General features: G+C 39.8%; 1 protein-coding gene across 1 annotated transcript in view; it reads left to right on the top strand.

Annotated features, from left to right (window-relative positions):
* The window catches only part of AVL9 (AVL9 cell migration associated), a 40,836-nt gene that overhangs the window by 26,600 nt on the left and 1,142 nt on the right, over positions 1–13,094 (top strand). Inside the window, exons 11-15 of the mRNA XM_015811743.1 lie at positions 3,209–3,343; positions 4,216–4,435; positions 8,060–8,177; positions 8,631–8,684; positions 10,436–10,524. Coding sequence (XP_015667229.1) covers positions 3,209–3,343; positions 4,216–4,435; positions 8,060–8,177; positions 8,631–8,684; positions 10,436–10,524 — 616 coding nt within the window. The remainder of the gene's footprint in view (positions 1–3,208; positions 3,344–4,215; positions 4,436–8,059; positions 8,178–8,630; positions 8,685–10,435; positions 10,525–13,094) is intronic.

Consider the following 13,094-nt stretch of genomic DNA (forward strand, 5'->3'; position numbering starts at 1 on the left):
TTCCTCAATTCCTCGTCCTTGGAGACGCGCGCCGCCCCCACAACGGGGCCGGCGCACGTAGCGTCCTGGTGATGGCAAGCTGCTGTCACGGGGTACGTTCTAGTCACCGTACTTGCGGGCGTACTCTCTCTGCCTTCTTCCTCCAACGGTGCCCTCCCCATGGGGAGTGTGTGTTCATTTCTTCGCTCGCCCTCGCTTCATCTTCTTGTAGCACTCTTATTGCAAATGAGTATCTCTGTACATCTAGTCCTTAAGTCCAATACTAATTTCTAAAGGACATGATTATTGGGCTTTCAACCATATTACTTTGTTTTCATTGTCAATTTTTTCTGTGGCAGATATATTAAACGTTTGCTGCCAAACAGAAAGGAAACAGCAAATTTCTGGCTCCTCAGATGTTGCTGATTCTCAAGTATCAGTAGCCACAGTGGTTAGGTATGCTGAGGCTTATGTAGTTGTTTATATGGGTAGGTATGTGTTCTGTTGTCATATATTTCTATTTAATTTTAGTATGCTACTTAACTACCATGTTTCCCCAAAAATAAGACCCAACCAGAAAATAAGCCCTAGCATGATTTTTAGGTTACTCATAATATAAGTCCTATCCCAAAAATAAGCCCCACGATGGTGGGTGGCCAGAGCAGCTCCCCACACTGGTTGTGCGGCTGCTGTGTGATTGCTGCTGTCCTGCCTGACCTCTTGCATGTCCACGGGCCAAGCTCTCACCGCACCCCAGCCTCTGCCCACTCTGCCTGCTGGCCCTGCTGCTGCTGGGAGACTTCTCAGCCGCAGTGGGCACTGGGCTGGCCGCTAAGCAGCTGTCCCTGCTGCTGCTGCTGGCCTAGTGGGGAGTCTTAGTCCTCTTGGCCATGCTGCACTCAGCCACCATGCTGGGCTGCTCCTGCCTGGCACAAGGGGAGTCAGCCCAGATCTACGACTTCCAGAGCACCCCCGTCATCGGCCTGCCAGAGTTTTTTTTGCCAGCGACCGCCGGCAAGGCTACATACTCATGCCGCTTCACCCACCGCCACCTTCAGGCTGTTGAGTGCCGGCCTGTAGCTGCAGGTGCTGAGGTGCTGCAGGTGCTGAGCTACGAACTTGTTGCTGCAGGTGCTGAGCTACGAACTGAACCAGGCATTCTTCGGGTCCTGGCCCTGGTGGGCGCTGCAGCTCTTGTGACTGATGTATGAGGCAGGCATGGGGCTGCCCCTGACCGCCTTCGGCCTCTACCTCACCTGTGGATGCTCTGCCACAGGCCACTGCTGCCGCTTCGCTTTCCACCCTGCCCGGCCTGCTGCCAAGCCCCTGCTGCTGCCCAGCAGCCTCCACCGAGCGCTCTCCCAGCATGAGAACCTGACCGTGTGCAACACAGTGGTCTGCAGCCAGTCCAACTACCTAGTGCTGAAGCTGCTCCATGCACCCTGCAAGCCGGGTGGCCCGTACCTCCCCTGCCCTCTGTGGCTTTGCGGGTGTCTGGGAGGCAGAGGGAGGCAGTTCCACCACCACCCGCCAGCTCACCTCACCTTGGGGCAGCGGCAGTGACCTGCCAGATGTGCTATTTGGCCACCTCCTCCACTTTCCAGACACCCACCAAAGTTACACAGGGCAGTGGAGGCATTCACCACCCAGCCTGGGGGCGCATGGCACAGCTCCCTCTGCTACCTGCCTCATCTCATGGCGGCACTGGCCCTCTGGACGCTCCGCATGGCTGCCTGCCTCCACTGGCCAGATACCCACTGAAGCTGCACAGATCAGGGGAGGTGCGCACTGCCCAGACTGCAGATGCATGGGGCACCTCCGCCCCCCAAAAATAAGACATTCCCCAAAAATAAGTTCTAATGGGTCTTTTAGAGCAAAAATAAATATGACCCAGTCTTATTTTTGGAGAAACATGGTATCAATAAATGAAAAACAAAATAATATGTGTAAGTCCTTCTACAATATATTAAATCTATATAAACAATTAACAACTGAAAACTCATGTTAAAAAATTCTATCTTGGTTACTGTTTTAAATTTAGAGAGAATAGGGACCAACATAGCTCCTAGAGAAGTATATTCCATAGTCATGGAACAAAACAGAAGAAACTCCTCTCTTTTATTTCAGACTAGACAACCCATGACCTATTAGTTCATTCTTCTTTCCACATATAATGTAGACTTGTGTCATTTTTCCTCCACTCATGATCCTTAGAAGATAGCCAGTGAATTCTCCTCTGCTGCCGCCTCTTCCTAAACTAATATACAGAACTGTTTGACACTTTGTTGGGGAGAGGGGGAACCAAGGGAGTTGTGGACCATGAAGAAAGCTCAGCCCAGCTCCCCATTCTGATATATCCCAAGGACTCCCTCCCTCTAGTCTCACTCATCAACTGTCAGGCTTCCCAGCCAGCCCTACCATGCCAGCAATAAAGAAACCAGCAAAGATGGGAAAGAAAACTAACTAAAACACATCAAGGAAGCCCTCAGAACTTGTGGCTATCCCAAGTGGACCTTCATCCAATCTCAAAAAGGACCCAGCAGGAGCTCCTCCATAAAATAAACGAAGCAATGTTGTCATTCCATACGTTGCAGAAATATCGGAAAACCTCAGGAGGATCTTCAGTCAACACAACAAGAGTCAGCAGTCCATCTGCATTCAAAAGACAAAGGCAACTCTTTTGAAGATAGCAAAGTCCACATTTTGGATAGAGAGGACCGCTGGTTTGAAAGAGGGTTCAAAGAGGTCATCTATGTCAAAATTGAACAGCCCTCTCTCAACAAAGGGGGAAGATCCGACATCATCTCTCTCCAGTCTACAACACAGTCCTTTCAACAGTTCCAAGAAGGCTCCACAGCCATTTGTGCAACTCAGGTGACCCTGAAGACACAGATAAGCCTCCAGGTAGTTTTAACAACTCTCTAAAAGAATGCAAATGACCAGCTGTCTGCAGGAGTATAAATCTTTCCATTCCCCACCATCCAGTCAGAGCTGAAGAAGTGTAACGTCTTCAAAGAAAAATGAGAAAGTCCAGTTGCCTCATGAAAAAGCATCTTTGGGACAATCATCTATTGTGTGTTTTTTTTTAAACAAAAATTCCAGAGTGGTAAATAATTGATGGCCAATGCAGTAAATTATAATCATTTCTTTTATATTGTACATTAAAATTAGTCCTTCTGTCTTTCTAAATTATAATTTCATCCATAATTAATATTTTTCTTTATTTTAGGGATACCTTTGCTTGCCATACATGGCGCTGCAACAGCACCACCTTCTTTCTGATGTAACAATCCGCGGTTTTGTTGCAGGAGCCACCAATATCCTCTTCCATCAGCAGAAACATCTGAGTGATGCTATTGTAGAGGTATGTATCCTTTTCTTTATAATTTCTTATAGTAATTACCTCATGGAGCAAATTAAGACAAATTATGTATTATAAGGTTCTAATTAAAAAGATTTTTATAAAAAATAATTTTGAGATTTTGGAAAGATACCATTTTTATAATCACATGGCAGACAAATGATACACTTCCTTATGTGTGTTTAAGTGTGTTTGTACATGCATGCACACATGCGTACATAAGATTCTCTTTGTAGATAAATTTATCAAAAAGAGATAGTGAACATGTTTAAAAAAATCTTTTCAAGACTTCATTTAGTCACTGTTGAAATACCAAAATTAAACTAATGGACCTTTTTAATCAGATCTAAAAAAAAAAAAGATTGTATTAGGAGCTAGTTGGCACATTACAAACTTGTGTATTGTTTCTTAAAGTAAGCTTTCGTAACTCCTTGTAAATCATTGAATAGTTAAGCCTCTTGATAGTTACTATTTCTTGGAGAGCTTTTACATTACCACCAGCTTTCCACTTCTTGGTTTGATAAAATTGGATGTGAGCACAGGAGAAAATCAGGTTGCCCAGACTATAATGAATTTCTGATGCATTCTGAAATTTTTCCATACAAAATGAAAAAGAAAGTTTGCTTACTTTTAGAAATTGGAAAAAATAAGTAGGTACAAATGATTGCATATACTATTAAATTCAAAAGCCAACGTAAACATTTACATTACATTATGCATGTATGTATTTGTATCCAATAATATAGCACTAGATATTAATTACAGTGTAGTTTTTGGTAAGATGGAAATAACTTGCCTATGTTTATCAGTACAGTTTGTTTCAACCACCATCATTCTACCCCAAAGTTTTTTCACTTTGAATTGTTTTCAATCAGATTGAGGAAACTCTTGTCCAAATCCATGACCCAGACTTGAGGAAGGTCTTAAATCCTACAACAGCTGACCTGAGATTTGCAGATTTCTTAGTGAAGCATGTAACTGAAAACAGGGACGACGTCTTCCTGGATGGCACTGGCTGGGAAGGAGGGGATGAGTGGATTCGAGCCCAGTTTGGCTCATATCTCCATGCCCTCCTTGCTGCAACAGTAGAGCCAGGTAAGTTCTGGAATGTTTAGATCTGCAAGTTTAAACCATCTTACAAAATACTTCGTAATTGTCCAGGAGGATCTAGGAAGGGAGGGCTGAAAAAAATCCAGGGAGTGGGATATGGCCAGCTTAGTTATTGATTGAAAGACATTTCCCTGTTAAAAATTATTGATCACTTATATACCCATGACTAATTAGTCTATCGGTTGCCATCCAAAAATTTGAATGCCTCCTGAATGGATTTTATATTCTGAAAGTGACTTTTTAGAAACTAAATTGATTGTGCATAGACTATGGGTGGCATGGTGTTGTGCTACTATGAGACATAATACTTCAGTGTTCTGCACAAAGTTCATCTCAACTGCCCTTGCAATCTAATCAACCAATTTTTGCCTTCACTGGATTAATCTAGATTTGTCATGGTTAAAACCTCTGGAGTAAACTAGCTGAAATTGATTACATTTAACTTTGTTATGACTAACTTTTCCACTGATTTCAATGCATCTGTTCTAAATGTTTAGAATAGAAATAGAAATAGAAATGAATAGAGCTGGAAGGAAGCTTGGAGGTCTTCTAGTCCAGCCCCCTGCTTAAGCAGGAGAACCTATACCATCTCAGACAAGTGACTGTCTAGCCTCTTCTTAAAAATCTCCAGTGATGGAGCACCCACAATTTCTGGAGGCAAGCTGTTCCACTGATTAATTGTCCTCACTGTCAGGAAGTTTCTCCTTAATTCTAGGTTGCTTCTCTTTGTTCAGTTTTCAACCATTGTTTCTTGTCCTGCCCTCTGGTGCTTTGGTGAATAACGTGACCCCCTCTTCTTTGTGGCAGCCCCTCAAGTACTGGAATACTGCTATCATGTCTCCCCTAGTTCTTCTTTTCTTTAGACTAGCCAGACCCAAGTCCTGCAGCCATTTTTTGTATGTTTTAGTCTCCAGGCCTTTGATCATCTTAGTTGCTCTTCTCTGAATTTTTTCCAAACTCTCAACATCTTTTTTTGTGATATGGTGACCAAAATTGGCTTCAGTATTCCAGGTGTGGTCTTACTAGGGTTTTATAAAGTGGTGTTAATACTTTGCATGATCTTGATTCTATGCCTGTTTATACAATCCAGGATTGTATTAGCTTTTTTGGCGGCTGCTGCACACTGCTGGCTCATGGTCAAGTGATCGTCCACTAGGACTGCAAGGTCCCTCTCATAGTTACTGTTTTTAAGCCAGGTCACGCCCAGTCTGTACTTGTACCTTTAATTTTTCCTTTAAGTCTGTATATAACCATTTTATTTGTAATCCTTACCACAAAGGGTCTGAAACTTAAAGAAAAGGGCTATGTTTTCTATGACACAGCAACATAGAATTCTCACTAGTAAAGATTGCTGAATTAAAATATTGTTAAAACTCTTCTTAAACAGTCCTATGCTGAGAGAGATTATACTTAGAATACATGAAAATAAACTGTTTTAGTTCTTCAAGCCCAATGGAATAATTGCAAAACTCTTTTGCTTGGGTATTTATATTCCTCTAGATAGAATAATGGGTGATTTGAATTTTGTAAAATAAAAATGATGTGTTTACTTTTTTGAGTGAAGATATAATAATAATAATAATAAGTTTATGCCTTTGCTTATTACATTCAAAAATTCACACCAATCCCATTTCTGTTTGGATAGGGAGTCATCATCAGTAGCCCTTTCAAAGAAGAAACTATTTTCTGTAGCATGTATGATCAGCATAATTTAGAATTAAATCATGCATATTTTGGGGTATGCAGGAAAAATATAGTCATAAAAAAACTATCAACTTTTTCAAGCAGCTTTGTTCCTTTTTGACTAGATGTTTCTGTATCCATCAGTCTTGTGATGGTTTTATGCTACCAAAGTGAAATAAAATTGTTAATATATTTAAATTCTAAATTCAAGTTGGTTCTGCCTCCTCCTTATTAAAGGAAGGTTACATAGAAAAAAAATCATCTGCCTTCATTCCTGTTTTATCACCAAATCTCAGTTAGTTCTTCTGTTTCAAAATTAGCCCTTTCGGGATAAACTACAGTAAGGGAAAAAATTATTTGATCCCCTGTTGATTTGGTACATTTGCCTACTGACAAAGAAATGATCAGTCTATAATTGTAATAGTAGGTTTATTTTAACAGTGAGAGACAGAATAACAACAAAAAAATCCAGAAAAATGTATTTCAAAAAAGTCATAAATTGATTTGCATTTTAATGAGTGAAATAAGTATTTGATCACAGAAGTAATCAATCAGATTCAAAACTCTCCACCATGGCCAAGATCAAAGAGCTGTCCAAGGATGTCAGGGACACGATTGTAGACCTACACAAAACTGGAATAAGCTACAAGACTGTCGCCAAGCAGCTTGGTGAGAAGGTGACAACAGTTGGTGCGATTGTTCGCAGATGGAAGAAACACAAAATAACTGTCAATCTCCCTCAGTCTGGAGCTCCATGCAAGATCTCACCTCGTAGAATTTCAACAATCATGAGAATGGTGAGGAATCAGCCCAGAATCACACAGGAGGGTCTTGTCAATGATCTCAGCAGGGGCCATAGTCACCAAGAAAACAATTGGTAACAGACTACACCATGAAGGATTGAAATCCTGCAGAGCTTGCAAGTCCCTCTGCTCAAGAAAGCACATGTACAGACCCATCTGAACTTTGCCAATGAACATCTGAATGATTCAGAGAAGAACTGGGTGAAAGTGTCGTGGTCAGATGAGACCAAAATCAAGCTCTTTGGCATCAGCTCAAATCACTATGTTTGGAGGAATGCTGCCTATGACCCCAAGAACACCATCCCCACCATCAAACATGGAGGTGAAAACATTATGCTTTAGATGTGTTTTAATGCTAAGGGGACAGGACAAGTTCACTGCATCAAAGGGACGATGGACGGGGCCATGTACCGTCAAATCTTGGGTGAGAACTTCCTTCCCTCAGCCAGGGCATTGAAAATAGGTCATGGATGGGTATGATGGGTATTCCAGCATGACAATGACCCAAAACACACGGCCAAGGCAATAAAGGAGTGGTTCAAGAAGAAGCACATTGAGGTCCTAAGAGTGGCCTAGCCAGTCTCCAGACTTTAATCCCATAGAAAATCTATGGAGGGAGCAGAAGAGTTGAGCTGCCAAACATCGGCCTCAAAACCTTAATGACTTGGAGAGGATCTGCAAAGGAGTGGGACAAAATCCCTCCTGAGATGTGTGCAAACCTGGTGGCCAACTACAAGAAACGTCTGACCTCTGTGATTGCCAATAAGGGTTTTGCCACCTAAGTCATGTTTTACGAAGGGGTCAAACACTTATTTCACTCATTAAAATGCAAATCAATTTTATACCTTTTTTGAAATGCATTTTTCTGGATTTTTTTGTTCTTATTCTGTCTCTCACTGTTAAAATAAACCTACCATTACAATTATAGACTGATCATTTCTTTGTCAGTGGGCAAACGTACAAAATCAGCAGGGGATCAAAACATTTTTTCCCTCACTGTAATCTTTCACTGAGCAGAAGGTGTATATACTTTTTTTTATTTAAAAACAGAATGCAGCCAGTAGGTATGTCTATATGATAGAAAGTATTGCAATACAGTCACTTTACTCATTTTATTTGGCAGATAGTGAGAAAATATTGTCTGACTTTGGAACAGCCTTTGTAGCAGCTTGGAAAAATACCCATAATTATAGAGTCTGGAACAGTAATAAACACCCAGCCCTCACAGAAGTAAATCCTAGGTAAGAATATATCAATTTATATGGAAAGTGAGAAAGTGAAAGTGATGGTGATAAACTTCTCATAATTTGTGAGTATATTTGCTTAAAATCATTGGTGGTAAAACCTTCCTTTGTTTCTTCTGCTGAGAAAAGTTCTGCAAATATAACATGTTATTCCTGATTTGTTGGGCTTGTGTAATAAGCCAGAAAGTGTTCCACTTCCTTTGTCCTTAATAGTACCTAGCCAGTTACTGAAACAGCAAAGCAAAATGGCAAGAAAATAGTAATTTTTGATTGGTTGCTGGGGACAGGAAATACTTAGATTAATGATTCCTAAGGAGAGGAGAGAGTTTTAATGTATCCCATTTCACACAAAGATAATGCTCATAGTTATAACTGAGAAAATATATTAAATAGTTTGTCAGCTTACCTTTTTTCCCCTCTCTCTCTTTTCTGCCCTATCTCACTTTTCAGTCATCCATTCCAAGGACAATATTCTGTTTCCGATGTAAAATTAAGATTATCACAGTAAGTATTGCTTATGTTTTTAAATTTGTTGACAGTTAAAATGTATGTAGTCTATTGTTCAGTTATGTTGCCTTAAAAAATGTTGGCTTAAAAAGTGAAATGGATTGATCAATGCCCAATATTTTATGAACATTTCAGAATTTTTTGAAAACTTATTCAGATACTTCTAAATAGGCATATAGAAAAAGTTTTAGAAATATTTAGAAATAAAAATAATGTTGAAATTCCTGGAAGCATTCTGATTTTGAAAAAGTAGTAGATTGAGTTTCAAGCAGTTCCAAAATTGAACGAACAATTTTAGATTCAAAATATTTCAAACTCAAAATATCTTGCCATTCTATGCTAGTTATCTGCAACATAAATTAACATTTCAACTTACTTATGCTTAATTGATATTATAGGGCATTGCATGCCAAAACAATGAGACACAAGGACAGTTTTCTCCCCCCATACCATCACTCTGCTAAACAACTAATTCCCACAACACTGTCAGATTACCTAGTATTACTGTTATCCTTCTCATCCTTCCTACCATGTTTCCCCGAAAGTAAGACCCAGCCCAGTAGTAAGCTCTAGCTTGATTTTGGGGAGTGGGCCTAATATAACCCCTATCCCAAAACTAAGCCCTAGTTTTGGGGCGAGGTGCACCTCTAAAAATCAAGCTAGGGTGGGGGTAGGGGGGGTGAAGCTGCCTCACGTACCCCGCACTCATTTATCTTACTGGTAGGACCACCACAGCCAGGCCTCCCACACCCCAACACCTGTCACGCCGCTGCTTGACTTCTGCGGCTGCTTACCACTTGTGGCAGGATGCCACATGGTGCTTTGGGCCACTTCTGCTAGCGGAAGCCGCACAGCGCTTCGGGCTGCTTCTGCTGCTCGCGTGCTTCAGGCTCCTTCTGCTCACGTGCTTTGGGCTGCTTCTGCTTGCGCAGCGCTTCAGGATGCTTCGGGCCATTTCCGCTCCTCCTGCCACGAGCAGCAGAAAGAGCCTAAAGAGCCACGTGGCCTCCTGCTGCAAGCAGAAGTGGCCCAAAGCACTGCGCAAGCAGCAACAGCAGCCTGAAGCGCTGTGCGGCTTCTTGCCGCTAGAAGCGGCCCGAAGCACCATGCAGTGTTCCGCCGTGAGCAGCTGCAACAGCGCAATGTGCCACATGGCGTCCAACCACAAGTGGTGGCAAGCAGCCACAGAAGAAGTCAAGCAGCAGCGCAACAGGTGTCGGATGTGGGAGGCCTGGCTGTGGTCGTCCTAAGGTAAGACACCCTCTGAAAATAAGATCTGGTGCCTCTTTGGAGGCAAAAAAATATAAGACCGGGTCTTATTTCTGGGAAAACATGGTATTACCTATTCCTTATCTTCTTATGACTATAACTTTGTTGCTTGCATCTTACTATTTATATTCATTTTATTTAGTATCCTAGTATGATTTATGTTGATTACTTATTTAGTATCCTATGATCATCACTGAGTGTTGTATCTTTTGATTTATGATGAATGTATTTTATGATTATAATCATGATTTATCACTTGTTGCTTGTATATACACTGAGAGCTTATGCAACAGAGACAAATTCCTTGTGTCTCCAATCACACTTGGCCAATAAAGAATTTTAATTCTAATTGATATTACCAACTAATACGGTCCTAAGCATTCTTTTGACAGTTGGGCTCACAATTAATGTTATTAAACATTACATACATGAAATTAGCAGAAAGCAGTAAGACAGTGCTATTCTATTTCTTAATTTAGTTCTGTTCAGAACAGTGAACGTGGTAAGAAGATTGGAAATGCCATGGTTACCACTAGTCGAAATGTTGTGCAGACAGGAAGAGCTGTTGGTAAGTGGTCCTCTTACTGGGAAGCAATGTGCTACAAATTCAGTGGCTGAAATATGCATTCCATTAGGCCAGGTGTAGGCAACCTTGGCTCTTTTATGACTCGTGGACCAACTCCCAGAATTATTGAGCCAGCATGGCTGGCTCAGAAATTCTGGGACTTGAAGTCCATGAGTCATAAAAGAGCCAAGGTTGCCTACCCGTGCATTAGACCATGATGAAATTAATACAAATGCAAAACATTCTTCCCTTGGCCAGCTTTAAAATATTGTTTTTTGCTGAATCATAAATTTATATTTTACCAAATATCTTTTTTTAACAAAGGAAATTCATGAACCATTTAGATCCCATATAACACCAAAAATCAAACAAACATTCCATAGCAAATTAAAATATAAGGATAAAAGAGTATATTTATATATAGCAAACCTTTATTACAATGCCTTTAGGAATAACTCTTATTGTACATAGGTCTCACAGAACAACAATCTGGCTTTAGACAGAGTTGATCTATTACTGACAAGTTTAATCTTTAATCATATAATTATTAAATCTGTGACAAGGAGAATCAACCATTTGCTGAGCTGATAGGGTATAGCATTTGACACTTAACAGAGAAGCATTATGGAGAAAATTGTTTATCCTCAATATGGGATCCAGACTGCTTGCTGCATTGATAAAAATTCTTTGCACAAAATCCTTGCTTGAGATTGTGATTTGGAGTCAATGAAATCATGCAAGCAATATCAGTATTTACAAAGGACAAGGCAGAGATGCATATACGCGCCAGTGCCATTTAGTCTGTATATTAATGATTCAACAGGAGTGATGAAAAATCCAGAAGTACACATGCCTAAAGTATTATAACACTTTGATGTAAGCTGACAATGACTTTATTATTATATTCAATTATATTATCATATTCACAAGTTGGACTATGTAAATAAGAACTTATCATAATTCTCTGTTATTAATAAATCAAAGATTATGATTTTTTTAGAAAATGACATTGCAATTGTAAGTGGCTTTAAGGGATGTCTTCTCTGAGACTGGACCTTGGCTCCCTCATCATCATCAAAGAAGCTCACAAAGAGCAAAGACACATGTAAATTTATTGTTAAAATTAATACATCACTTTTATCCATATTCTTTAGCCATAATTATTAAAGTATACAAAGCGAAAGGCACTCCTATACTCCCTATATGAAACTCAAATAAAACGTACAAATTATAGAGCACTCCCAACACCTGAGAAGTATTTTGAATGTGGCTAAAAGACCTCAGTTGCTGCAGTTAGAGCCACATTGGGAATGTGTTATCTAAAATCAGGGCACACAATTATTGGAGCAAAATCAGTGCTAACAGCTTGGTCGCACATTGGTTAAAATGCAGTATTGCAGGCTAATTCTGCCAGAGTCTGGAATTCGATCTTGACTAGCTGGAGGTTGACTCAGCCTTCCATCCTTCTGAGGTTAGTAAAATGACCCAGATTGTTGGAGGCAAAATCCTGACATTTGTAAACCACTTAGAAAATGCTATATAGCACTATGGAGCAATATATAAGTTTAAGTGCTATTGCTATTGCTGTGGAAACTGACAGATTTCCAAAATTGTGCCTGATAGTACAGACTGAATTTCAGCTAGAGAACTCTTGAATTGTTACCTAGCTTGAGTAAGAAAGAAAGAAAATGACCAAGCTCAGAGAGCATCAAGGACCTCTCAACTGTTGAACTACATAAGTCACAAACTATATCAGTTGTGGTCTTCCTGTTTCTTGTCCAGCTGTCTCTAGAAAACAAGTTAAGAAAATTGCTACCCAAAGAATCTTGAATATATTGTACAAGCTCAGAGAAATATAGTTACCTTTAGCTCATTGAAGACCCTCAGTTTCTATAAAGTTACCTTCCAACCTGCTAAATATTTAAATATAAAATGTCCAAGCATTTTAGAGGGATATTTCTCCAGCAAGATTTGAACAGCTGGACATGATTAAATATGAAAGGATTTTTACCAAGTACCTTACGACAAAGGTATTATGAAACAAAAGAAGAGCTTCAGGTCATAACTCATATATTATTTGAATGCCAGTTGTATAATAAAGAGATCAACATCTCTGATTTTATTATACAATAAAATAATTATCCAGATCAATATCTTGGATAATGTATTTTAAAAATGACATTGGGATTCATATATTAAAATAACGTATTTCATGCATAGTAGGAACCCAAATACTATATATAATATGGTTCTTTATCCAACCACAACAGTACAAATGAAAACTGCATATGAGGATGTGATTGTGGTAAATTGTAAAGATGATGCAGAAATATGATTTATATTTCCTTTTAATTCTGCCTTGTATTTGTTTATTCATTCATTCATTGCCTAAATTTATATAGCCACTCAAATAAGTGACGCTGAATGCATACCCAGTACATACAAAAACAAAACAATAAACACAACAATCATTAAAAGTATTGAAACAATAAATATCATCTTTTAAAAATCCCATAATTGTGTAGAAAAGTGCACTTAGCTTTCCTAACAATACTGCTACCAGGCAGACTCCA

Source organism: Protobothrops mucrosquamatus, unplaced genomic scaffold, assembly GCF_001527695.2.
Source record: "Protobothrops mucrosquamatus isolate PMUCROS unplaced genomic scaffold, P.Mucros_1.0 scaffold48, whole genome shotgun sequence".
Taxonomy (NCBI): Eukaryota; Metazoa; Chordata; class Lepidosauria; order Squamata; family Viperidae; genus Protobothrops; species Protobothrops mucrosquamatus.